Below are 27,759 nucleotides of genomic sequence, written 5' to 3'. Positions count from 1 at the left end.
TCACCCTAAAATTCCAGCATCTGCAGTCTGTTCACAAGTTATAGTAGAATTAGGCCATTCAGCCCATCACGTCTACTTTGCCAATACTGATCTCTGCCTTCTCATCCCATTTTCCTGCCTTCTCCCCACAACCCTCAACACCCATTCTAATCAAGAATTTGTCTATCTCTGCCAGAAAAGTATCCACTGACTTGGCCTCCACACCAATGAGTTCCACAGATTAACTACCCTCTGACTAAAGAAGTTCCTCCTCGCTTCTTTTCTAAAAGAGCGCCCTTTAATTCTGTGGCTATGACCTCTGGTCCTAGACTCTCCCACCAGTGGAAACATCCTCTACACAACCAGTCGATCTATACCTTTCATTATTCTGTATCATGTATTTTGTGTTTTTATGACCGTTGGCAGGTCAATATCCGCCAAATTCTACTCTAACTTCATCTACAGGTTTGCAGATGACACTATCATACAGAGCTGGATCATATATAATGATCAGATGGAGAATTCGAAGGAGATATAGTGCTTAGTAACATTGTGTCAAGACAACAATGCCAGTAAAATGAAGGAGGCAATTATTGGCTTCTGGAAGTGTGACAGAGTATATCCCCCTATCAACAGTAAAGGGCCTGTCCCACTTTACAAGGTAATTCATGAATTCTCCCGAGTTATTCATGAATTCTCCCGAGTTATCCCCTTGATTCAAACAAGTAGAATGTTTGTAACGGGTTCCTTAGGAGTCCGTAGATATATCGTAGCGGCTCGTTATGCCAGCCGTAGGTACTCGGGGCATCAGGTAAGTCAGGACGTTTCTTCCAGCCTGATAAAAAAATGTCCACGAGTGAAATAATAGTCGGGAGGATACCCCGAGTACCTACGGCTGGTTTACGATATATCTACGGACTCCTGCGGCCTCCTACGGACCCGTTACGAACATTCTACAAGTTTGAATCAAGGGGAAAACGCAAGAGAATTTGTGAATAACTCAGGAGAATTTGTGAATTATCTCGTAAATTGGGACCGGCCCTTTACGGTGCCAAAGTGGAAATGGTCGAGAGCTTCAAGTTCCTGGGCTTAAATATGGCAACAATTTGCCCTGGACAAGCCACATTGAAGCTACAGTCAAAAAAAGTATACCAATGTCTCTACTTCCTCAGGAAAGTTAGGAAGTTCAGCATGTCCACAAAAACTCTTACAAACTTTTATAGATGCACCATAGAAAGTGTATTATTGGGTTGCATCACAGCTTGGTTTGAGAACAGCTCTTCCCAAGTCTGCAAGAAAGTTTAGAGAAATGTAAATGTAGTCCATCTGCCATTTCTCCACTCATTTTTGTGGCTGATCTATAGCCCTCTGTATACCCAAAAAGCCTTCCTTACTATCCTTAACACCAGCAATCTTGGTGAAATCAGCAAACTTACTTACCAAACCATCTACATGTATGTCCAAGTCATTTATAGATATCATAAATGACAGAGGTCACATCACAGATCCCTGCGGAACACCACTAGCCACAAACATTCAGCCAAAACCATAACATTTTTCCACCCAAACTCTGCTGTCTTCCATGGGCAAGCCAATTCTGAATCCAAATAACCATCCCACTCAAGATCCCATGCATCTTAATCTTCTGGATCAGCTTACCATGAGGGACTTCATCAAATGCTTTACTAAAATCCATGTAGACAATTTTCACTGCACTACCCCCATCAATCCCCATTGACACTTCCTCAAAAGATTCAAAGGATACATAGTCAGCATGGCCAAATTGGACTGAATGGCCTGCTTTCATGTTGTAAGACTCTTTGACCCGACTGTTCCAATTAACAATAAAACACAAATTGTAGACACTTTGTGACACAGATATTTAAGGAACAAACTGTCATCATGTCTGAGAGATGTGATTTTAAAGAGTCAATTGCCCATTGGATGGAACTCATCAAACATAGAGCAATGATGGCCACAGATCAAGCAAAGGGCTTAGGTTCCCTATTATTATCCCAAGTAGTGAGTAGTAGCTTATTTACCTGGTGGGATATCGTAAATCGGATGTTCTATAAAATAATTAGAAAAGTTTGTTAGCATTAGTTGAAATGAAAATTATAATCATACGCATATTTAGAGAGTGACAGGTTATCACCTCTACACTCTGACAAAGACCACAAGGAATGGCTCAGCAGGATGACAGTGAAACTAGTACGACGGTAAGGGTGGGAGAGGGGCGGAGAGAGAGGGCATGCAAGGGTTACTTGAAGTTAGAGAAATACATTTTCATATTGCTGGGTTGTAATCTGCCCAAGCGAAATATGAGGTGGTGTTCCTCTAATTTGCGTTAGGCCTCACTCTGACAATGGAGGAAGCCCAGGACAGAAAGGTTAGTGTGGCAATGGGAAGCGGGGTTAAAGTGTTTGGCAACCAGGAGATCACGTAATAATAATAATTATATTAATAATAATATCTTTTATTGTCATTGCACATCAGTGCAACGAGATTTGGTATGCAGCTTCCAACCAATGTCCAAATAAATAAATTAAATAAAATTAAATTAAATTAAATTAAATTAAATTAAATTAAATTGTGCGACATGACCATCTGAGGGAGACAGTCCAGGGGGGATGGGGGGGGGACTCCGCAGGGCCGGTTCAGAGCCGCTATAGCTCTGGGAATTAAGCTGTTTCTGAGTCTGGAGGTTCGGGCGTAGAAGGCCTTGTAAGAGACCAGAGGGCAGTGTTTCAGAACATAAACTGTACAGCACAGGAACAGGCCATTTGGCCCAAAATGTCACTGCCAAACATAATGTCAAAATAAATTAATCTCATCAGCCTTCACATGATCCAAATCCCTCCATTCCCTGCCTATCTAAAAATCTCTTAAACACCCCTGTCATATTTGCCTCCACCACCACAAGAAGCTGTGTGCTCCAGGCACCTACCAGTCTGTGTAAAGAACTTGCCCCACATATCTCCTTTAAACTTTGCCCCTCTTGCTTTCAAGCTGTGCCCTCTGGTCTTTGGCATTTCAACCCGGGAAAAAAGGTTCAGACTGTCTGTAAAATCTATGTCTGTCATGCTTTTGTTGGCTGGGAAAAGTCCTCCATCAGACGTCACCGTAAAGGGAAGATGCATAATGGGTACAGATGGAAGCGCTGGAAGACAAGGCTGCATGACCTTGCAAGCTAACTCATTGCCTTATCGGTTAATGCACAGAATCATGTAGTTAAGTGTTACTGAATGGCACTCTCGGGAGTAAAATAAAGCCAATAGTCAGCTGAGGAATTCCAGCCAAACACTTAAATCCAATGATTCTCAGGGGACTCTGATAAAAGTAAATAACACACAGGCTGTCACCAGCAAGCAAGATTCCCATTTAGCCTTCGCTTCACTGTACTTGTGCTTATGACAGTAAGCTGGACTTGACTTGGCTTCACTGAACTCCTCAGATACTGTGATGGGTGGTGCAGCAGTAGAGTTGCTGCATTACAACTCCAGAGACCCGGGTTCGAACCTGACTATGGGTGCTGTCTGTGCGGAGTTTGTACATTCTCCCCGTGACCTGCGTGGGTTTACTCCGGGAGCTCCTGTTGCCTCCCACACTCCAAATGTACAGGTTTGAGGTTACTGGCTTGATATCATTGTAAATTGTCCTTAGTGTGTGTAGGATAGTGTTAAGTGTGCGGGGATCGCTGGTCGGACAAAAGGGCCTGTTTCTGCGCTTTATCTCTAAGCTAAACTAAAAATTAATAATGTTTGGAAGAGAGTAGTTAGTGTCAAAATCAAAGGCCTCAAGATGAGTTTGTTTTACCTGCTGGGATGATGTGGACAGGTTTTGCTGTAAAGAAGGATAACATTTCCATTAATGTTAAAAAGCGAGGCTACTGTGAGACATAAATACTTAAAGATCAAATGGCAAAGACTCAATTCAATAATATAAATAAATGTAAAAAATATAATAATTTCCTGCTTGTTAACTTGACTAAAGCACAAGAGGAACAGAAAAAGAAGGACTGGAGGTGGAATTCCTACTTATCGTACAATGGACAATGATCATTGTGCAAGTTACTTACCAGTTTGATTCTAACCCAGTCTTGAACTAGACTCATACACAACACTCATTTAATACCCTTTTTCAATAGCTGTAACTCTTGGGGCAGAGTTCATAGTCATCAATGTTGACTCTCCACTGAGTCTCTCCTGATTCTTAGCCATGGTGGGAGAACGTCCAGGGAAATGATGGACACAGTCATTTATAAATCCAATGGCATTTTCCAGTTTTGGAGAAGTAGTGATGGATTATTCATTCCCAATCATAACACCAGCAGCAAAGTTTATTGTTGTGCAACATTATGATCTTGCATGGTAGAATGAGCCAACTCTTTTAAAATTGACCACATGTTCATTGGTCCATTTGAAAGTAGATTAAAGACTACAGGGCCTGTCCCACGAGCATGCGACTCCTAAAGGGCCAGTCCCACCAGCATGCGCCTTCATGCGGCAAGCGTGACCTAACGTGGTCGCCTGAGCTGTACGGCCTCACGGGGCAGGTCCCACTTCGATCACCAGAACCGTATGGAGTTGTGCGGAGCTGGTCCCGACATCGCGCGGGGCTCCGAAAAACTGACCGGATTTAAAAATTCCGCGCAGCAACAGCCTGCCGGCCCACAGCCGCCTCGACGCCGTACGCCCATCGGACTTCGCTCGAACTTCACGTCACTCACTCAACCTACGTGCGTACGGCGTCGAAGCGGCTGCGGGCTTTAGGTCGCGCTTGCTGCATGGAGTCGCATGCTCGTGGGACAGGCCCTTACAGCCTCGACTGAACAGAGATGATTTTTTGAGCTGCTCTGGTGCTGTTATATAATTGGATACATATACAAAGAAAGGACTCTATCTTAAAATACAACAAAAGGAAGGGTATTCAGTTATTAAATGTAAACAGTTTGTCTGCACGTGAATATTTAAAGCAATGGGATAAAATTACTACTTTTCAGGTGAACTGCGCAAGAAAGAAATTCTCCCTTGTCAATTCCCAAAATTTGGAATAGAAGTGGCAATGTGGCATTTGATACAAGAAACAAACCCTCCACGTTTGGTCCCATGCAATGTTAGTTGAATGGTCCATACAGCACAACAATTTGATTCCATGATCGATTCTGATCCAAATATAGGACAAAATATGTACAGTAATGGGATCACTGAATGATTCAAACCTTTTGCAAAGGCCAGCATCAATTACCTCAGATTTCTTCCACTTCACTATAGGTCTCTTACTATTTTATGGCAGCCAACCTAAAGTTATGGTATCAAAATATATTTGCATTTGTTTAAGTGTGAAATGCAAATCACTGGCCAATTTATTGACAGTTGTTGCTAACTAAGAAGTTGCTTCATCAATGGTGTCATAGTGGCACAGCGGTAAAGTTGCTGCCTTGCAGCGCCAGAGACCCGGGTTTGATCCTGACTACGGATACTGTCTGTACGGAATTTGTACGTTCTCCCCGTGACCTGTGTGAGTTTTCTCTGGGTGCTCCGGTTTCCTCCCACATTCTAAAGGCGTACAGGTTTGCAAGTTAATTGGCTTCTGTAAAATTGTAAATTGGCCTTAGTGTGTGTAGGATAGTGTTAGTGCGGGGATCGTTGGTCGGTCGGTGGGCCGAAGGGCCTGTTTATGTGCTGAACCTCTAAACTAAACTGAACTAACGATGAATATAATTTTCAGCGAGAGCAATGGATCACACGGCAAATCTTAACCCGTCCACAATAATTTGACACACAATTAATCCTCATCAGAATAAAGAGTTCATCCGACTGTATTAAACACCACTCATTTGTTTGCATCTTGCACTGGACAATTACCATCTGAAATACCCTGCCTGCCCCTCCCTAGTTCCATTCACCACCTACCAGCCTGTCTCACACTTCCATATAACCATATAACCATATAACAATTACAGCACGGAAACAGGCCATCTCGACCCTTCTAGTCCGTGCCGAACACATAATCTCCCCTAGTCCCATATACCTGCGCTCAGACCATAACCCTCCATTCCCTTCCCATCCATATAACTATCCAATTTATTTTTAAATGATAAAAACGAACCTGCCTCCACCACCTTCACTGGAAGCTCATTCCACACAGCTACCACTCTCTGAGTAAAGAAGTTCCCCCTCATGTTACCCCTAAACTTCAGTCCCTTAGTTCTCATGTCATGTCCCCTTGTTTGAATCTTCCCTACTCTCAGTGGGAAAAGCTTTTCCACGTCAACACTGTCTATCCCTCTCATCATTTTAAAAACCTCTATCAAGTCCCCCCTTAACTTTCTGCGCTCCAAAGAATAAAGCCCTAACTTGTTCAACCTTTCTCTGTAACTTAGTTGCTGAAACCCAGGCAACATTCTAGTAAATCTCCTCTGTACTCTCTCTATTTTGTTGACATCCTTCCTATAATTAGGCGACCAAAATTGTACACCATACTGCAGAATTGGCCTCACCAATGCCTTGTACAATTTTAACATTACATCCCAACTTCTATACTCAATGCTCTGATTTATAAAGGCCAGCACACCAAAAGCTTTCTTTACCACCCTATCTACATGAGATTCCACTTTCAGGGAACTGTGCACAGTTATTCCCAGATCCCTCTGTTCACCTACATTCTTCAATTCCCTACCATTTACCATGTACATCCTATTTTGATTTGTCCTGCCAAGATGTAGCACCTCACACTTATCAGCATTAAACTCCATCTGCCATCTTTCAGCCCACTCTTCCAAATGGCATAAATCTCTCTGTAGACTTTGAAACTACTTCATTACCCGCAACCCCACCTATCTTAGTATCATCTGCATACTTACTAATCCAATTTACCACACCATCATCCAGATCATTGATGTACATGACAAACAACAGTGGACCCAACACAGATCCCTGTGGCACCCCACTCGTCACTGGCCTCCAACCTGACAAACAACCATCTACCATTACTCTCTGGCATCTCCCATTCAGCCACTGTTGAATCCATCTTGCTACTCCACCATTAAGAGTCAAGAGTCAAGAGTCAATTTAATTGTCATTTGGGCCCCTAGAGGTCCAAACGAAATGCCGTTTCTGCAGCCATACATTACACACAAATAGACCCAGACACAACATAATTACAATTTTACATAAACATCCATCACATAGCTGTGATGGAAGGCCAAAAAAAAACTTATCTCTCCACTGCACTCTCCCCCCCCCCCCAATGTCAGAGTCAAAGTCAAAGCCCCCGGCTGGCGATGGCGATTGTCCCGCGGCCATTAAAGCCACGCCGGGTGGTGCGAGGTCGCACACCGGGTCTTGGTGTTGGAGCCCCCCCGGTGTGCGCTCGCAAGTACCCGCGGCCATTCCAGCCGCGCGGGGCGGTGTGGTGAGGCCCCGCTCCAGGAGCTCTTCGACCCCGCAACTCGGGCGGGAGAATTCTCCGTTGCAGGAGCCCCGAAAAATTAATACCCAACCATTGAACCTTCTTAACCAACCTTCCATGAGGAACCTTGTCAAAGGCCTTACTGAAGTCCATATACACAACATCCACTGCTTTACCCTCATCAATTTCCCGAGTAACATCTTCAAAAAATTCAAGAAGATTAGTTAAACATGACCTTCCAGGCACAAATCCATGTTGACTGTTCCTAATCAGACCCTGTTTATCCAGATGCTTATATATATTATCTCTAGGTATTCTTTCCATTAATTTGCCCACCACTGACGTCAAACTAACAGGTCTATAATTGCTAGGTTTACTCTTAGACCCCTTTTTAAAACAATGGAACAACATGCGCAGTACGCCAATCCTCGGGGACTATTCCCGTTTCTAATGACATTTGAAATATTTCTGCCATAGCCCCTGCTATTTCTACACTAACTTCCCCCAATGTCCTAGGGAATATCCTGTCCGGACCTGGAGACTTATCCACTTTTATATTTCTCAAAAGTGTCAGTACTTCCGCTTCTTTGATCCTCATAGTTTCCATAGCTACTCTACTTGTTTCCCTTACCTCACATAATTCAATATCCTTCTCCTTGGTGAATACCGAAGAAAAGAAACTGTTCAATATCTCCCCCATCTCTTTTGGCTCTGCAGATAGTTGTCCACTCTGACTCTCTAATGGACCAATTTTATCCCTCGTTATCCTTTTGCTATTAATATAGCGGTAGAAACCCTTTGGATTTACTTTCACGTTACTTGCCAAAGCAACCTCATATCTTCTTTTAGCTTTTCTAATTTATTTCTTAAGATACTTTTTACATTTTTTATACTCCTCAAGCACCTCATTTACTCCATGCTGCCTATAATTATTGTAGATCTCCCTCTTTTTCCGAACCAAGTGTCCAATTTCCCTTGAAAACCATGGCTCTTTACAATTTTTACGATTTCCTTTCAACCGAACAGGGACATAAAGATTCTGTACTCTTAAAATGTCACCTTTAAATGTCGTCCATTTCTCTTCCACATCTTTCCCATAAAACAAACTGTCCCAATTTACTCCTTTTAAATCCTTTCGCATCTCCTCAAAGTTAGCCTTTCTCCAATCAAAAATCTCAACCCTAGGTCCAGTTTTATCCCTCTCCATAATTATATTCCCTCTCAATTCTATATACCAACTAACTTTCCTTTACACCCTCAATCCTGATGCACGGTCTTGACCTCAACGGCCTACTGTTCTGTTGTGATGTATGTTGGCTAGTTTTGTCATCTATCCCTCTGCCTCCATAAGTGCTGCCCGATTTGGTGAGCACATCCAGCAGTTTGTTTTTTTGCCCCAAATTCCAGCAGTTGCAGTCTCTTGTGTCTCCAATATATTTGCCTCTGCCTTAAAAGTATTCAAAGATTCTGCTTCCACTGCTCTATAAGAAAGTGGGTTCCACAGGCTTTCAAAACATTGCAAAAATTGCGTTTTGCATTATTGGTCTTATTTGGCTGAACACTTATTTTTTAAATAGTGATCCCTACTTTTAGCGGCTCCCATAAGAGAAATTGTCCTTTCCATATCCTCCTTGTCATGATCTTGCTGGTTCTTAACTGTTTCATCCATGCTGGCCAAGTTGCCGACCTGAACACCAAGATCCAAGATGACGCCCAACTGAGGCGACTATTTGTGTGCTGAAGGAAGTGATGAGCCCTTGATGCTCTGGGATATATTCACCCCTTCAAGCTGGTTCAGGTGGTCAAGAGCAGAGCTGTTACTACACTAGGCTGAGATGCATTCTGTCAGGGCACTTTCTATAGTGCATCTGTAGAAGTTTGAAAGGATCTTCATGGATATGCCGAATCTTCTGAGATGCCTAAGAAAGTAAATAACGATGCACTTTATTGATCACCACATCAGCGTGAAGGGACCAGGTTAGGATGGTGGCGATATGGATATTGCAGATGTCCAAAGTGCTTGCTGCTCTTGTCTTTCCTGATGGTAACAGTCATGGGTTTGGGAGCTACGTGGAAGTATCCTGGGTGAGTAACTGTAACACATTTTGTAGATGATACACACTGCAGCCACGTTGCGCCATTTGGTAAGAGAGCCAGAGTTTACAGTGAAGGATAAGATACAAATGAAGGGAGCTGCTTTGTTCTGAATGGTGTTGAGTTTTCATCATGTTATTGGAGCTGCACTCATCCAAGCGATTAGATAATGGTGAAGGTGAGAAGCAGACTTAAATGATGAGCAACGTTGCAGAATTATCCCATTTCCAACATGACGTTGTACCCAGTTTTCAGATTAATAAAGACCACCCTACCACTACCCCAGGATACTGATGGTGGGGTCTCAGCAAAGGAAATGTCACAGAATGTCAAAGGAATGTGGTTCATCTTTGAATGGCGTGAATGTTACTTGCCACCGGTGACATCAACCAGTGCCTGAACATTGTCTTGCTGCATGAAGGTGCAGACGACCTTGTGTCTGATGAACTGTGCAATCAATGGACACACCACATCTGGCTTGAAGGGTGATCGTCAAAATATGGCTCGGATCAAAATTTTCCCTTGGCTGGCACTGACAGAACACCAGCGTTCTAAGGTTTAATCCGGACCCATTGATGCCTGGACATCAAGGTTGATCATCTGCAGAACATCCATGGAATTTAGCCCTTTGTCCATGTTAAAGCTAAATCTGTAATGAGGCCTGGAGCTGAATGGGCCTTGCAATATCCAAACTGAGAATCAGTTACACACCAAGGCTGTTTTTACACCATCTGGTACTGTCGTTCACAGGAACACCTCGGCTCAGCCATCTATCTAGTCATGCCTCGAAGAAGTTTATATACTTCTATCAGGTAGCCCCTCAGCCTCCGAATGTACAGTCAAACCTCTCCTTACAGCTAGTATTCTGTAAGTTCTGGCTGTAAGATCTGGTGTGCACTGCACACCAGTTATGGTCAACACCAAGTTATGGTTGCATTTCGCTTAGTTTAGTGATACATCGCGGAAACAGGTCCTCCGGCCCACCGAGTCCGTGCCGACCAGCACATTAACACTATCCTACATGAAAAACAATGTTTGTATTTATACCAAGCCAATTACCCTATAAACCTGTACATTTTGGAGTGTGGGAGGAAATTCTCGGAGAAAACGAAGTTCTCGAAGAAAACCCATGCAGGTCACAGGGAGAACGTACAACATCCGGACAGACAGAACCCGTATCCGGGGTCGAACCCGGGTCTCCAGCATGGTAAGGCAGCAACACTACCAACCTGCGCCAACCTGCCATCCTTATTTACATCGACTGCAACATTAGTTCAAAGAAAATGCTTTGCAGCAATTCCCCAATTCAAGATTTCAAATTTAAGATTTCAATGAATGACACGTTTAATATACTGTGTTAAAAAATTAGAAAATCATTTCCTACCTGTTGGTCTGAGTACAGGAGGAGTTCCTGAGGAAGAATGTCAGATAATGTTTCAAATCCAAACTTTACAGACAGATACTTACATTTTATGAAGTTTACATTATAAAAAGCCAGAAGCAATACAACAGGAACTGATATTCATACACTCTAAGGACAGCATAGAAAAAGAGCATTTGCCTATTCAACTCTGTACACCTCTGTCTAGGAACTCTCCAGCTAGTCATTAGGTCATAAGCTAGTCATTAGGTCATAAGAGCAGAATTAGGCCCTTCGGCCCATCAAGTCTACACCATCAATACTATCTAAATGGCATCAAGTTGGGAAAAGGGGAAGTACAACGGGATCTGGGGGTCCTTGTACATCAGTCTATGAAAGTAAGCATGCAGGTACAGCAGGCAGTGAAGAAAGAGAATGGCATGTTGGCCTTTATAACAAGAGGAATCGAATATAGGAGCAAAGAGGTCCTTCTGCAGTTGTACAGAGCCCTAGCAAGACCACACCTGGAGTATTGTGTGCACTTTTGGTCCCCTAATTTGAGGAAGGACATTCTTGCTATTGAGGGAGTGCAGCGTAGGTTTACAAGGTTAATTCCCGGGATGGTGGGACTGTCATATGCTGAGAGAATGGAGCAGCTGCGCTTGTACAATCTGGAGTTTAGAAGGATGAGCGAGGATCTCATTGAAACATACAAGATTGTTAAGGGCTTGGACACACTAGAGGCAGGAAACATGTTCCCGATGTTGGGGGAGTCCAGAACCAGGGGCCACAGTTTAAGAATAACGAGTAAGCCATTTAGAACAGAGACGAGGAAACACTTTTACTCACAGAGAGTGGTGAGTCTGTGGAATTCTCTGCCTCAGAGGGCGGTGGAGGCAGGTTCTCTGGATGCTTTCACGAGAGAGCTAGATAGAGGCTCTTAAAAATAATGGAGTCAGGGGATATGGGGAGAAGGCAGGGACGTGGTACTGATTGGGGATGATCAGCCATGATCACATTGAATGGTGGTGCTGGTTCGAAGAGCCAAATGGCCTACTCCTGCACCTATTGTCTATTGTCATGGCTGATCTATCTCTCATTCCTAAATGGCCTGTCCCACTGTGGGGACCTAATTTGTGAGTTTAGAAGAGTTTGCGCTCGACTCAAACTTGCAGCATGGTCGAAGCATGGTCCTCGGAGGTCTTTGTAACTCTCCTTCATGCTTGAGAGAAGTTCCCGCATACTCGCGGCCTCAGTTTGGTCAAGGAGTATTTTTTAGCATGCTGAAAAATTGTCCGCAAGGAAAAATTGGTCGGCATGGAAAAATTAATATTTTTTTACTCGTAGGTTTAGTCGAAGTAGGTCGTAGTAGGTTGGCATTGTTATTCGTAGGTAGTCGAAGGTAGTCATAGATAGTGTTAGTATAGTCGAAGGTGATCGTCTTCACTCCATTATTCGGGGTCCAATTCTCCAGAGAGCATCGGCGAGTAAATGTAGATAGTCAAATCTAGTCTTCAACATAGGCGAAGGAGGTTGAAGGAGATCGAAGGAGGTCTTCTACATGGTCGTAGGAGGTTCGCTCTACATAGTCGAAGGAGGTTGTAGGAGGTGTTCTTTGACACTTTCCTTGACTCTTCTAAACTCGCAAATTAAGTCTCCGCAGTGGGACAGGCCATTAACCCCATTCTTCTGCCTTCTCCCCATAACCCCTGACACCCGTACTAATCAATAATATATCTAGCTCTGCCTTACAAATATCAATTGATGGCCTCCACAGCCATTTGTGGCAAAGAATTCCACAGATTCACCCACCCTCTGACTAAAGAAATTCCTCATCTCCTTCCCTAAAGAAACGTCCTTTAAATCTGAGACTATGACCTTTAGTCCTAGACTCGTCCTCTAGTGGAAACATTCTCTCCACATCCACCCTATCCAAGCCTTTCACGTAGTCACCTAGTCCCACTCCCCTGGCATTTCCTCATGGGGCTGTCCCACTGTATGAGCTAATTCAAGAGTTCTCCCGAGTTTCCCCTGGTTCGAACTCGGAGAATTACGGCAATAGCAGCTTGTAGATACTCGGGGCTCTCGTGGACATATTTCAACATGTTGAAAAATCTTCACGAGTCTTCCCGAGCTTACCGCGTTTCCCGAGTACCTGCCGTTAGCGTTACGTGCCGCTAACAGACGTCCCGAGCTCCGACGTATCCGCTCCGTGCATTCTACGTGCTTCCACGAGTTCGATTTTTTTTAAAACTCGGGAGAGCTCTTGAATTAGCTCGTACAGTGGGAGAGCCCCTTTACATATTCTTACCATTCAGTTACTCATCCAGCTTCTTCTGAATGTTACACTCAAATCTTCCTCAACTGCACTCTTGGCTGTGCTTTACTGATCCCAACCGTTTGCTGCAAATAGAAGCTTTTCCTCATGTTATTTTTGGTCCTTTTGCAAACTGCTTTTGACCTATGTCGCCTTGACCTCTCTTCCACTCACTATCCTTCGTCATTCTAAGTATTTCTCGGTTGTGCTGTGGGTTTGCATGTTCTGAGGAGGTCAGCTCTCTAAGGGCCTGTCCCACTTACACGACTTTTCAGCAACTGTCTTCGACCTTCAAGCTCGAGGGCACTCGCCTGAAAATCCGCGAGCTGGATCGACCGTTAGCACACACACGCACACACAAACACATCGCAAAGGCGGGGGCCAGGGAAAGCGGGGGAGTGCTGTCTGAAATTCACACCCGTGATGAACAGGAAGGTAAAAGCACAGTGTACTTTAAAAGAGTGGGGGGGGGGGGGGGGGGGGGGGGGGGGGGGGGGGAGAAGGGGGGGCCCAGAGAAATAAGAAAGGGATGATCACTTTGTTGGCAGTGTACTGCAGGCCCCCAAATAGTCAATGGGAATTAGAAGAGCAAATGCCAGGAGATTGCAGGCAGCTGCAGGACTAAGAAAGTTGTCAGAGGGAATTTTAACTTTCCCAATATTCACTGGGAAAGTTGTAGTGCAAGATGTTTAGATGGGGCAGAATTTGTCAAATGTGCTCAGGAAAGTTTCATCAGGCAATATATAAAGGGCCCTACGGGAGAGAGAGCAATGCTTGGTCTCACATTAGGGAATTGGGAGTGGCATGTGGATGAAGTGTTCACTGATTAGCCTGTTAGGACCAGTGACTACTGTTCAATTTGTTTTAAGATAGTTACGGATGGCCCACGAGTTAAAGTTCTAAATTGGGTCAAGGCCAACTTTAAGAGCATTAGACTGGAAGTTGCTCAAGTTGATTGGAGTAGGTTGGTTGAAGAAAAGGGAATGTGTGGGAAGTGGGATATTTTAAAAAGTGTGCTAATAAGTGTCCAAGACATGCATGTTCCTGTTAGAGTGAAGGACAAGACAGGTGGACGGATAATGAGAGAAATTGAGGCTCTGTCAAGAGTGAGAAGGAGGCATGGGAGAGGTATAGGCAGCTGGGATCAAGTGTATTCCTGGTGGAGTTTTGGGAACTGAGGAGCAAGCTTAAAAGGTAAGTCAGGAGGACAAACAGGAGGCAGGAGACAGCTCCGGCAGGCAGTATTAAGGATAACCCCAAGAGATTTGATGTACATTAAGAGGGAAAGGGTAACCAGAAAGAGAATGGGGCCCCTCAGTAATCAAAGCGGTCAATTCTGTGTTGAGCCACAGGAGATGGGCAAGGTTCTCAGTGAGCATTTTTCCTCTGTTGGGGCAGTCAATGGAAGTGTCTTGAGGGCAGTCAGTGTTACAGTCGAGGGGATGCTGAAGGTCCAAAACCCGTAAGAACGTAGACAAATCTGCAGGGCCTGATCAGAAATATCCGAGGACATTGTGGGAAGCTAGAGAGGAAATTGCAGGTGCCCAGGCTGAGATTTATGAGTCATCATTAAATATGGGTGAGGCGCTGGAAGACTGGATAGTGGCAAGTGTTGTGTCGCTATCTAAGAAGGGCTGCAGGGAAAAGCCTGGGACTATAGGCTAATAAGTCTAACATCTATGATCAAAAAGTTATCAGAGAGCATTCTCAGGGATAAGATACATATGCATTTTGATGTCCAAGGGCTGATCAGGGATAGTCAGCAGGGTTTTGTATGTGGGAGGTCATGTCTCAGTTTTTTGATGATGTGACCAAATAGGTTGATGAGGGCAGAGCTGAAGATGATGTACATATGGATTTCAGCAATGCATTTGACAAGGTTCCGCATGGTAGGCTGTCTGGAAAGTTAGATCGCTTGGGATCCCAGGAGAGATAGCTGAATGGATAGAAAATTGACCATGGAAGAAAGCAGAGGGTGATGATGGAAGTTTGTTTTTTGGACTGGAGGCACGTGACTAGTGTTGTGCCTCAGGGTTTGGTGCTGGGCCTATTGCTGTTTGTCATCTGTATCAGTGATTAGGATGAGAATAAACATGGCATGATTAGCAAGTTTGCAGATGACACAAAAATAGGTGGTATTGTAGATAGTGAAGATGGTTGTCAAAAATTGCAGCAGGATCTTGATCGGCTGGGTAGGTGGACTGAGGAATTTATTACAGAGAAATGTGAGGTGTCGCATTTTGGACTACCATGGCCAGGACCTACACAGTGAATGGTAGGGCTCTAGGGAGTGTTGTAGGCATCTAGAGTGATCTAGTAGTGCAGGTACATATTTCTTTGAAAGATGCATCACAGGTAGACAGGGTCGTCAAGAAGGCTTTCTCCATATTGGCCATCATAAGTCAGAGTATTGAGCATAGAAGTTGGGAGGTCATGTTACAGTTTTACAAGACATTGGTGAGGCCACATTTAGAGTATTGTGTTCAGTTTTGGTCACCCTGTTAGATGAAAGATGTTGTTAAGCTGGAAATGGTACAGGAACATTTTAGGGGGATTTGCAATGACCCAAGGGCCTGAGCTATAGGGAGAGGTTGAGCAGGCTACACCTTCAGTCCCTAGAGTGTAGGAGGATGAGGGGTAATTCTTATGGAGGTGTATAAGACCATGAGAGGAATAGATAGGGTAAATGCACAAAGTCTTTTACCCAGAGTAGGGGAATCAAGAACCAGAGGACATCGTTTTAAGGTGAGAGGAAAAAGATTTAATAGGAACCTGACAGGTAGCTGCTTTATACAAAGGTTGTTAGGTATATGGAATGAGCTGCCAGAGGAGGTAGTTGTGCCAGGTACTATCACATTGTTTAAAAAAGCATTCAGACAGGTACATGGATAGGGTAGGTTTAGAGGGTTATGGACCAAACTCAGGATTGTAGTACTATGGTAGATGGGCATAATGGTCGGCGAGGGCCGTTTCTGTGCTGTATGACTTTATGACTATGACCCTATCCCTATGTCCTTTAATATTTAACATTTCCACCTTGGGAAAAGAACTCCGGCCATCTAGCCTACATGTGCCTCTTGGAGGTTTATCAGGTCACCCCCCAGCCTCTGAAACTCCAGAAAACCCTATCCTTAGAGCTAATATTCTATAACCAGGCAACATCCTTATGAATCTTTTCTTCCCCCTCTCCAAAGCTTCCACATCCTACCTGAAATGGGGTGACGAGAACTGCACATTATACTCCAAATGTGGCCTGATGCTTTATCAAGCTACTAACATGACTACCTGACTGTTATATTCAGCACCAGAACCGATTAAGTCAATCAATGCCTATGCCGTCATTACCTCTTTGTCCACCTGTGGCTACTTTCAGAGTGCAATGGACTTGCACCCCAAGATTTCTCTGTACAGTAATTCTGTTATGGGTCTTGCCATTTACTGTATAATATCCTAGCTATTGAGCTATATGCCACTGTTTAAAAAGCCCAAGATGTTATAAGCTTTTACTGAAATGTCTTTTCTTTGTTGTTCAACTTTTAACAAAGTGCTCAAATCCCTCCCTTTGTTAATTTTAGGATGGTTTCAAGTGCTTGAGAGCTGAAGGATCAGGGTTAGGGAGATTGGTTTCTAAGGTACAGCAGGCAGAGAATGGAAAGGCAGGGTCATGGGGGAGAGAGATAAGCAAGCCCAGGGATCTCCAGGAGTCAAAGCATTTTGAGGATTTGATAAATAAAGGAAGCATAGGGGAGAAAATTGAGAGTCACATTTTTAACCAAGAAAAATGAAAACACTCTTGACTTACCACATGATACACAATGTTTTAAGTCTTCATTAAAGTATTCATCTTTAGCACAAACATAGCAACCTTTAAAAAAACAAGGAAGTTCATAACTTCATGCAGATTGTGTATATGTTGAATCACCAGAAAACAATTTTACTCCTTAAGTAGAAATGTATGAATCTGTATCTGACTATACAGAAATAACACATTAGAGTTATATGCCAAACAAGTTAATTTGTATGAAATCCTCCTATTGATTCACATAACAATGTTCAGTATTAATTGAAGGTTTCAATCCATGTTTCGATTCATTCTCAAAAATAATTTCCTTCATTAGGTCACATCTGCTTTTGTTTTAGGCCAACATTTGCGGTTCTCTAAATGTTCTTACAGTTAACACAAAATCAACGCTCTTACCCTCCATGTTGAACTTCCCGAAGATGTGAATGTTGGCGGGGCACAGGCATGGTTGGTAGTGCCACCTAGTTGAGCCAAACTGAGCAATTTCTCTCAAGGTGGAGTGCAGCTTCCGGGTGTTGTAGTAATCACAGTACACCGCTGAAATAAGTTAGGAAAGATTCAAATTGTATTTCAAAAACATCGTGATTCCCTGAAGCAAAACAGTGCAACATTTTGAGTTGAGAGTCTTTTCCAGAACTGATGAATTAAACTGTTTTAAACTTTTGCTTATTTAGTTTTCTTTTACTTTTTAATATTTACAATTCTCTGCCCCTCATAGACAGATATTCAGCATGTTCATGAAAAGGAAGGGACTGCAGATGCTGGTTTAAACCAACGATAGACACAAAATGCTGGAGTAACTCAGTAGGTCAGACAGCATTTCTGGAGAAAAGGAATAGGTGATGTTTCGGGTCGAGACCCTTTCTTCTGATTGAGAGTCGGGGTAAAGGGAAACGGGAGACATAGACGGTGATACAGCGAGATATAGAACAAATGAATGAAAGATATGCAAAAAAGTAACCATGATAAAGGAAACGGGCCAATGTTAGCTGTGGGCTAGGTGAGAACGAGTTAGACAATGAAACTCACCAGGACAAAATTGAAACTAGTATAGAAGTCGGGTGGGGGAGAGAGACAGAGAGAGAAGAGATGCAAGGGTTTCTTGAAGTTAGAAACATCAATATTCATACCACTAGGTTCCAGGCTCCCCAGCGAAATACAAGGTGCTGCACTCCAATTTGGATTTGGCCTCACCCTAACAATGGAGGAGGCCCAGGACCAAAACGTCAGTGTGGGAGTGGGAATGGGAAGGGGAATTAAAGAGCTTGGCATCTGGGAGATCATTCTGTTCATAATATGTTCTATTATTTCAAGTAAAAATTAAAGGACAGGAAAGCACAAAAAGGCATTGACAGGTATATGGTAGAGAGCATAATGGTTGGTTGCATCACGGCCTGATTCAGCCACTTGAACAACCAGAAGCAAAACAGATGACAGATAGTGGTATATATTACTGGTACATCACATGTACTGACCTACCACCTTTGAATGGATCTACAGGAGGTACAGCCTCAAAAATACGAGCAATATCATCAAAGACCCATACCACCCTGGCCATACTCTCATTTTCCTCCTACCATCAGAAGGAAGGTACAGGAGCCTGAAAACCATGACCATCAGGTTCAAGAATAGTTTCTTCCCAAAAACCATCATGCTCTTAAACACTGCACAACAATCATCTCAACAACTATGAACTTCAATGAATTGTCTTTGCTTGCAAACCTTGGTCTTTGGTTTCTTGCACTACTATTACAGATATTAGTTTGAATTAAAAAAAAATATATATATATATACACATATATATACACACACATATACATATACATACATATATACACATATATATATATATATATAAGACATTCATTATTTTGTTGCTGTTACAAATGACTCTGAAGTTTGATGTGGATGATAATGCAAATGTTTTTAAATCTTTGAAAACTAAACGATTATTAATTAAAACACAATATGCTTTAATTAAAGTAGTGCAGAACATATCCAGAGAGTGTTACGGATCCTAGGGATCTTGGTGTTCAAATCCATGGATCCATGTAGGTAGCCATGCAGGTAGGTATGGTGGTGAAGAAGGCATACACAATAACTGCCTTGATTAACTAGGGTACAGAATATGAGCAGGAATGTTATGGTGCAACTTCATCAAACATTGGTAATCTTGGATGATAGATTGGTTAAATATTTCTGGCAGAGATAGACAAATTCTTGATTAGAATGGGTGTCAAGGGTTATGGGGAGAAGGCAGGAAAATGGGATTAGGAGGCAGAGATCAGCCATGATTGAATGGCAAAGTAGACTCGATGGGCCGGGTTGCTTAATTCTACTCCTATCAATTGTGAACTTGTGATAACCTCACAACTGGTGTACTGTGTACAGTTATGGTTACTGCACTGTGAGAGGATGTGATTACACTGCAGAGGAGATTCATCAGAACTTCAAAGGCAAACTGCTTGAGGAACTCTGGGATGAGGCAGCATCTGTAGAGGGAAGGGAATGGTTGATGTTTCAGGTAGAAATCTTGCACCAAGACTGTCTTCTCTATGGTCTCTGGTCACCGAGGAAGTGGAAAGGAATGGGGATAGGACGATGTGACTGGTGGTGAGATCACGTTGAAGGTGATGAAAATGTCAGTGGGCAGCTTTCTGCAGAAACCATGCTCTCCACAATGCTTTGGTTTTCACATCCTCTCCCATTCAACTTGCCGCCTCCTCCCCAGGCACTGCCCTCTGCAACCACAGGGAATGTCACACCTGTCCCTATACCTGCTCTCTCATTTCCATCCAAGCATCCCAGTATCCCTTCCAGGCAAGACAGAGCTTCCCATGCACTGTTTCCAATCTGGTTTAATGCAGTTGGTGCTCCCAATGTTCATCGGTGTAACGGAGAGTAGACTAACTGACTTGGAGTAGTTCAAGAGGCAAGTCTAGTCAAGGGCGTTTTATGTCATATGTTCCCAAACGGAACAATGAAATTCTTACATGCAGCAGCGCAACACATATGTAAACATAGTACTCTGTAAAACCTATAATAAACAACAAGAGTTCAGCAGGTAGACACAAAATGCTGGAGTAACTCAGAGGGTGAGGCAGCATCTCTGGAGCAAAGAAATGAGTGATGTTTCTGGTCGAGACCCTTCTTCAGACTGATGTCAGGGGAGGGGGGGCGGGACAAAGATAGAATGTAGGCGGAGACAGTAAGACTAGTGGGAGAACTAGGAAGGGGAAGGGGATGGAGTGAGAAAGCAAGGGCTATATGTGTGTATGTATATATATATATATATATATATATATATATATATATATATATATATATATATATATATATATATATATATATATATATATATATATATGACTTGCCTCTTGAATTACTCCATCTAGCCAATGCTTTGTAAATCTGTCCCATATCTTCACTGCTCTTTTCTCCTTGAATTTACAATATCTGGGTCTTTTAGTTTCTGCTTACCATCGTTTTGCTTTAAATCAATAAACCAAATGTGTTGAAATCCTGACCCCAAGATATACCCACCACCCTCTTTGTGAAAACTTTGTCCCTCAGGTTCCTATTAAATCTTTCCCCTCTCACCTTAAACTTAAGACCTTGAGTTCTTGATCCCCTATTCCGAGTAAAAGATTGTGTACATTCACCCTATCCATGCCCCTCATGATTTTACACAGCTCTGTAAGGTCACTCCTCCTTTTCCTATGGTGTAAGGAATAAAGTCCTAGTCAGTCCCTATAGCTCAGACACTCGAGTGCTGGCAACATCCTCATAAATCTTCTCTGCAGTCTTTCCAGCTTAACGCATCTTTCTGTAGCAAAACTGAACAAAATACTCAAAGTGCTGCCTCACCAGTGGCATGTATAACTGTAATGTAACATCCGAACTTCTATACTGAATTCTAACCGATGAGGGCCAGCATGCCAGAAGCCTTCTTCATTACCTTATCTACCTGTGATGATATTTTTAGGGAAAAGGCAGAGCAAAATACACATAACATTGCAAAGGATTCGAGAAATACATGGGATTGTGTCATTCTGGCAACATCTGAAAAATACATCAGAAAAAATGGAAAGGTGGACGGATGTGGCTTAGATAAATAAATCTAATGTATAGTCAGATGGATAGCAATATATTGTGTAGGAAGGAACTGCAGATGCTGGTTTAAAGCAAAGATAGACACAAAAAGCTGGAGTAACTCAGCAGGACTGGCAGCATCTCTGAAGAAAAGGAATGGATGACGTTTGGGTTCGAGACCCTTCTTCAGACAGACCGCAGTCTGAAGGAGGGTCTCGCCCTGAAAAGTCACCCTTTCCCTCTCTCCAGAGGTGCTGCCTGTCCCGCTGAGTTACTCCAACTTTTTGTGTCTATCTTCAGATAGCAATATATTAACCTGTTCATTTAACTAATACCAGAAAAAGTCAATTAAAACCATTGGCAGTGCTAGCAAATAAATGATTTTGATCAGAAAATTTAATTTCTATTTTTGGAGCTTTGCCCGATTGTTTGTGCAATAAAATTGACGTACGGCAGAAGTCCGGGGTTCTCCAGTCGATGCAGACACCAGCATCAATGCAAGCTTTAGCGTAGACAGCAACAGCATCACAGAGACACTCGCAGTCCCCAACCAGCTCGCAACCACAAGCATCTCGAACGCAATTATCGTAATACGGCATTCGGTAAACCTAAACCATAAATTAATGTGCAAAAGTGTGCAAGTTAGGAATAAGTAAAAAGTATAGCTGGGCTTTGCTCTTTCTGAATGATTGTACACAAACATGTTCAATTTATCAGTCAAAACTATTTGTACCAAATTTTAAAGTTGGATTATAAATTTGATGTTCATTATGAATTCCTGGCCAAACTATATTTTAAATTCTGTATCAGATCTCTATTCTGATTCAGCCTGACTACTCCATTAAATAGCAGGACTGCTTCATCCATTAAAACTCAGGGTGCGCATTTCTCACCGAATACCCAGGGAAATTGAGTGTAATAGTTGGCCATCATAGAGAGGAGCTTTGATCCAGGATAGATAGTTATTGGCCTTTCCCTTGACAGAGAAGTATTTCTCCAGAGGGCAGAGATTTAAGGCAGAGGCAGACCAATTGAAGACATTTGGAGAATTTCTACACTCACACAGTGGTTCAATTATGGAATGCATTTGAATGGATGGTTTTGGCAGACGCCCTCACAATTACTAATAGGTACTTCCATGAACACTTGCAATGCCATGGCATAGAAGCCAATGGCTGGATGCTGGAAGATGGGGTTACAATAGGTCACTACACGATGATCAGCATAGGTTGTGTGACTCCTTGAATCTATAGGATCCTCACATACTTCCTAAACTGTTGGGACTGGAATTGAACACTACCTCTGGTGGAACTGCAACAACTCTTCTGTGAAATTTGAATGAATGAATACTTTATTGTCACATGTGAAGCCACAGTTAAATTATTTGCTTGCACACCCTAGTTATGTAAAGAGTCACCACGTAAAGAGCATCGACAAAGTTACAATGCATCCCCCACCCCCCTCACGGCGGTTCCTCCATGCCGGGTCCTACTTTGTTCCCCATAAATGTCATCATAATATCCCTGCTTTTGTACTTTATTTTGTTCCTGCATTGCCTTTACCCGTAGTTAGTCTAGCACAGAAATACATTGCAATAATAACGTAGCCAATTAGCATACTTACCAATTTGTGACATGATTCAAACACTTTACTGTTAATTATAGCACACATCTTTTCAGCCCGGGCAAAACGATACGGATTTTTGTGACATGGAGTTGCAACTTCAGTTACATCTCTACACATGGTATCTTCCTTCCAAGAGTTTGCGAAGACCAGTAAATTGGACACTAAATATTTGTTCTGGGTTATGTATTCATCATCCACATTACCATTGTAATTACCACACAGTCCGCACACTGGAAACTAAGAGAAAGAATTTCACTTCATCAGATATTAATTTGCTGCTACAATTATTTAAAATTTTAAATAGATCAGCAAAAATGCGCTTGTGAAACTGGCTCAAAATTGCCTGCTATGAATTTGCATGCATATATTTAATGAATTTAATATTTCAAAAAACACATTTAAACACAGACAAGGCTATGCTTTTTTGTGCTGTACATGACACTTATAACCAGTAGGGGAAGTAGAGTTTTGTTTCATCAATGTGAGCTGGATACAAATCAAAACATTTTGTTAGACACAAAATGCTGGAGTAACTCCGTGGGATAGGCAGCATCTCTGGAGAGAAGGAATGGATGATTTTTCAGGTCAAGAGTCTTCTTCAGTCTGAAGAAGGGTCTGGACCCAAAACGTCACTCATTGCTTCTCTCCAGTGATGCTGCCGGTCCCGCTGAGTTACTCCAGCATTTTGTGTCTATCTCCAATCGTCTTGGCCCCGCTCTGGGAGTAGGAGTGGGGGGGGGGGGGGGGGGGGGGGTATCCAGATCCGCAATGGCCGTGAGCCCCAGGCCGAGCACGACGATCATTTGCCTGCTTCTGCTGCTGTTGGAGGTGAGAAGTTGCGTCGCGCCAGGGTCTTGGGCCTGTCCCACTTTGCCCGTGAGTTATGCGACAGGCCGGCGGCACGCGAAGATTTCACACTCCTCCATGCTCCTGTCCCGCGCTACCCACACGCTACCCGCACGCTACTCACACGCTACCCACACGCTACCAGGTCGAGTAAATGGCTTCCAGGTGTGAATGCAAAAGAATGTAATCCTTGTCTTTTTGGGTATAGGGACAATAGTGGAGACTTTGAAGCAGGCAGGGGCAGTACAGGTTTGCAGGGACTCATTGAAAATTTCTGTGAAGACTGGTGCCAGTTGTTCGGCACAGAGCCATGAGCAATAATGATATTTCTCTATGGAGACTGTCTGCAAGGGTTCTGAGGGAAGCTTTCTGCGAGTGACGGCCATCCTGACTAGAGTGCTTTTGTGATTTGCTACTTGAGGAATTTAATTACATGTCCTTCAATATTATTTTTTTTTGTTTTCCAGCTAATCCTAGGTGTCATTCCACCCTGGTCAAATTGCCTCTCATTCCACAGAATTTACCTCTTGCCTCCTTTAAGAACCTGCCTCAGATTCTCCCTGAATGTCTGTTCATAATCTGAATGGTTACATCACCAATTTACACTGTACATCTATGTATGTAATAAATGTGACAATTGGTATATTTATCTTACCTTAGAGAGTCTGGTAATGGAAATGTGTGCGTTCATGTTCTTATTCCAGATGACTGTTAGTTCAAGCTTTGCCTTGATCACAAAATCAAATTTTAGATACAGTGGATTGCTGACCACTTTAAAACGTTTGGCAGCATTTGGAGGTATTAATGTATAGTGTCCATCTGCCAGTTTAATTAGGACCTCCTGAAAAAAAAGTACATAATACACATTGTTCACAAGGACACAAAAATATGTGTTCAGTAAAGCAAACTGCCATGGAGTAATCAATTTCTACCAATGTTAATTACTTCCTCGAAGCAATAGATTACAGCAATTGGCCTTATTTTTACAGATGTAAGCATAATGTTTTGTATTTAAACAATTCATTATGCTCCACAGATAAAGCAGTGATTGCTAGAAATCCTCAGCAGACAAGGCAGCGTTTGCGGAGAAGGAAAGAACACTAAAGTTACAGGTAGGTGACCTTGCATCAGCTCTGACATAAACAAGAGAGGCTGGTTTTCTGAAATCGTTGAATTCACTGTCGATTCCTGAAGGCTGCCACATTCTCGGTTGGAAGATGAGACACTGCCCTTAAAGTTGGTGTTGGGTTTCATCTGAATACTTTAAGAGCCCGATAATTACAGGGCAAAGTATGAGTGAAGTGGAGAATTAAAGTGACAGGCAACTGAAGCTTAAGGTCACTCGTGTGGACTGAATGGAGTTCTGCAAAGCATCTGCAATTTGAATTTGGTCCCTCCAAAGTAAAGAATGGCATATTGTGAGCACCCTGGGGGGGTAGTGCTATAGCTCTAGGGGCTAGTGGAATCAAGGGATATGGGGAGAAGGCAGGCACGGGTTATTAATTGGGGACGATCAGCCATGGTCACAATGATATGTTGGTCGGTGTGGGCACGTTGGGCCAGTTTGCACGCTGTATGCCTCTATGACTCTATGAAACCGGAACAGATGAAACCCACATCATCACAGGGAGAACATGCAAACTTCACACACACGGTACCCAAGGTCAGAATTGAACCTAGGTCTCTGGCACTGTGAGGCAGCTGATCTACCAACTACGCCACTGTGCCACCCCAATGCGTCAGGTTGCTTGACAGCGATCATTTAATACCAGAATTTTCCTTCATTCCTTTGGCCACTTCATCAATAATCCCCCTCCCTTCCATCTTACAGGAAACCTGGAGATATTTGCTGATGATACTGCATGGTCCAGTTCGGTTTGTGGCTCAGAGGTTGAAACAGTTCATCTCTGCATGTGGTAATACCTGAACAACATTCAGGCTAGACAGATGCTAAATAAAATCAGTGCCACTAAAATTTGGGTTAATGGCCATCTCCAAATAAAGGCTCTTAACCAGTTTTTCTTGATAATTTTCAACATTACTGAGATCACTATTGACCAAAAACTTGGACCAGCCACCTGCAAATTAAGTCGTCATCTACAAATTAAGTCAGACGCAGATATTATTCTCCACCTGCCTAACTGTTGCTCTAGTGACACTCTAGTTGAAAGACTGGGACAAAACAGTTTCTTGAATGGCATTAACATTGACTCTGTCCAACACTGAGCACTGGGACTGCAGTGTGCTTTAACTAGAAGATGCAAACTTTATCTGGTGTGCACGCTTCTTCTTCTGGTGTGAGAGATTGCAACCTTCACATGGTCCACCCTGTTTCGACTAATGCAATCAAACCCGACATGCACAAACAACGTGTTTTTCATACCACTTGACCTACAACTATAGGCTGCGCATGCCATATGCAAGAAGAAGAAGACTTCTTCTCGATAACATCAACCCAGGCTTCTTCAAAAGCTTCACAAGCGCGCAATCTAAAGCACCCAGTAATGACAGATATATATAATGGAATGCCAAGACCTGCACCTTCTTCCCCAAAGAACAGGCTATCCTGACTTGGAAGTGCATCACTGTTCCTTCACACCCAACAATGCCCTAAATTGACCTCCATCACAGGAAGTGTCACAGTTCATGAGGTGTTCCGCAAATGCCTAGTGCAGATACAAAAAACAGCTCCAATGCCAATCACAATAAGGAAATCAGTCAGCACACTGTCACAGCTGCTGAGAATAATATCAATATATTTGTTTGGATAAGTACTTGCGCTTCAAGAACCGGTTCGATAAGCAAGAGCTTGGCTCACGAACTTAACTGAGCCTGAAGAGACATGACCTCCATCACAGGAAGTGTGCTCACTTATGTGCTCACTTAGGATCCAGTACCAAATCAATTATAGATACAAAAAGCTTGAATAACTCAGCGTGACGGGCAGCATCGCTGGAGAGACGGTGTGGGTGATATTTCAGGTCGAAATCCTTCTTCAGACTGAAAGTCACGGGAAAGGGAAACGAGAGATATAGACGATGGCCAGATATCGTTTCCCTTTCCGTGACTTTCAGTCTGAAGAAGGGTCTCGACCCAAAATGTCACCCATTACTTCTCTCCAGAGATGCTGCCCGTCCCGCTGAGTTACTCCATTTTTTAATGTCTATCTTCAGTTTAAACCAGCATCTGCAGTCCCTTCCTACTCCAAAATCAATGATATATTCTCAGGCTCGAGTCAGGTTTACCCCAGTCATGGGGTCAGGTTGTAATCGTACACACCAGCAGATCACAAGGACATGCACTTTTCACATAAATGTAATAGCATCTTAAGATTGACGTTACTTAAGTTAATTAATTAGTCATCTAACCCAAGTTGGTGGGTTGAATATTGCAGAGAATCCTTAACTTCTTTGTTCTTAAGCTACTGTGAGCTTTCAAATATAGACTCCATTATTAAAAATCAAAAAATAAACTGCATATGCTGTTAATCTGAAATAAAAACAGAAAATGCGGGGAGAAACCATGTCAAAACATTGTCAGAACCACTGAAGGGCTTTTGACCTGAAGTGTTATATCTGTTTCTCTGTGTGCAGACACAGCCTTTAGCTGCTGAATGTCTCCAGTAATTTTATATTTATTATGGTCTAACAATTGTCTGCTTTCTGTGAGTTAATTTTTTCTCACTTCGAAGTTGCAACTTGTGTCATCTGTCATAGGATATTTGATGATATGAAGATATAAAATAAAATATTTGATTAAATGAAGATATAAAATTTAACAATCCTGATATCATTTCAATCAATCAATCAATCAAAGACGTTATTGTCATTCAAAAATACACCAACAAATGCAAATCTGAACGAAATTTCATTGCATTTGGCTCACCGTGCAACATGAAATAACATAACGATAAAATAGATAAAAAGATAATAGATAATTGTGGCGGCACATTATATGAAATTCAAAAGTCTGATGGCTCGGGGGTGGAAGCTGTTGCAAAACCTGGCCTATCTGCTCTTTATACTGCGATACCTTTTGCCTGAGGGCAGCAGAGTGAATAGTCCACGATGGGGATGTGTGTGGTCTTTTATAAAGCTGTTGTCCTTGGACAAGCAACGTTTGCACGCAATGTCCCGGGTTGATGGAAGAGAAATCCCGATGATTTCACCTTTGTATGCCTGAGGAAATCATGTTTATTGACTTTTGGCAGTCTTATTTAATTTCTATATA

The 27,759-nt window shown here is 42.8% G+C and overlaps 2 protein-coding genes across 2 annotated transcripts in view; both read right to left on the bottom strand.

Moving 5' to 3' along the window:
- The window catches only part of LOC129705977 (uncharacterized), a 126,055-nt gene that overhangs the window by 48,445 nt on the left and 49,851 nt on the right, over positions 1–27,759 (bottom strand). The gene's annotated exons all lie outside the window — the stretch shown is intronic.
- Positions 2,633–24,520, bottom strand: LOC129705933 (mucin-6-like). The gene is made up of 7 exons (XM_055649862.1): positions 24,185–24,520; positions 22,681–22,920; positions 21,509–21,665; positions 17,362–17,502; positions 16,966–17,028; positions 10,871–10,897; positions 2,633–3,822 (listed from the first exon to the last, which is right to left on the bottom strand). The coding sequence occupies exons 1-7, from the start codon at positions 24,218–24,220 to the stop codon at positions 3,776–3,778; spliced, it is 711 nt and encodes a 236-aa protein (XP_055505837.1). The 5' UTR covers positions 24,221–24,520; the 3' UTR covers positions 2,633–3,775.

The sequence above is a fragment of the Leucoraja erinacea genome, chromosome 18 (assembly GCF_028641065.1).
Source record: "Leucoraja erinacea ecotype New England chromosome 18, Leri_hhj_1, whole genome shotgun sequence".
Lineage (NCBI taxonomy): Eukaryota > Metazoa > Chordata > Chondrichthyes > Rajiformes > Rajidae > Leucoraja > Leucoraja erinaceus.
This window is presented reverse-complemented; position numbering and strand designations above follow the sequence as displayed.